Source organism: Acanthisitta chloris, unplaced genomic scaffold, assembly GCF_000695815.1.
Source record: "Acanthisitta chloris isolate BGI_N310 unplaced genomic scaffold, ASM69581v1 scaffold33238, whole genome shotgun sequence".
Classification (NCBI taxonomy): domain Eukaryota; kingdom Metazoa; phylum Chordata; class Aves; order Passeriformes; family Acanthisittidae; genus Acanthisitta; species Acanthisitta chloris.
The window spans coordinates 397-629 of NW_008687001.1; the positions used below are offsets into that span (position 1 = coordinate 397).

General features: G+C 62.2%; 1 protein-coding gene across 1 annotated transcript in view; it reads right to left on the reverse strand.

Annotated features, from left to right (window-relative positions):
• MEPCE (methylphosphate capping enzyme) overlaps positions 1-141 on the reverse strand; it is a gene marked incomplete at both ends in the record, with an annotated part of 534 nt that extends 393 nt beyond the window's left edge. Inside the window, 1 exon segment of the mRNA XM_009080420.1 lies at positions 3-141. Within this exon segment, the coding sequence (XP_009078668.1) occupies positions 3-141 (139 nt within the window).
• Positions 142-233: the final 92 nt, after the last annotated feature.

Below are 233 nucleotides of genomic sequence, written 5' to 3' on the forward strand. Positions count from 1 at the left end.
GAAAGCTCTTCGGAAAAGCCTCTTGAGCCCCTCGTCCCCCCAGTTGAGCTGGACCCATTTGGTCAGGGAGAGCAGCAGCACCACATCAAATTCGGGGCGCTGAGCCCCCACGGCCTCCTCCCGCTCAGGGACGTAGTTACCCTGGGGGGAGGTGGAAATTAGGGGAGTGAGGGCATGGGGAGGGGGCTGGGGCGCATGGAGAGGGATTTAAGGGGGTTTAGGGGCACTGAGAG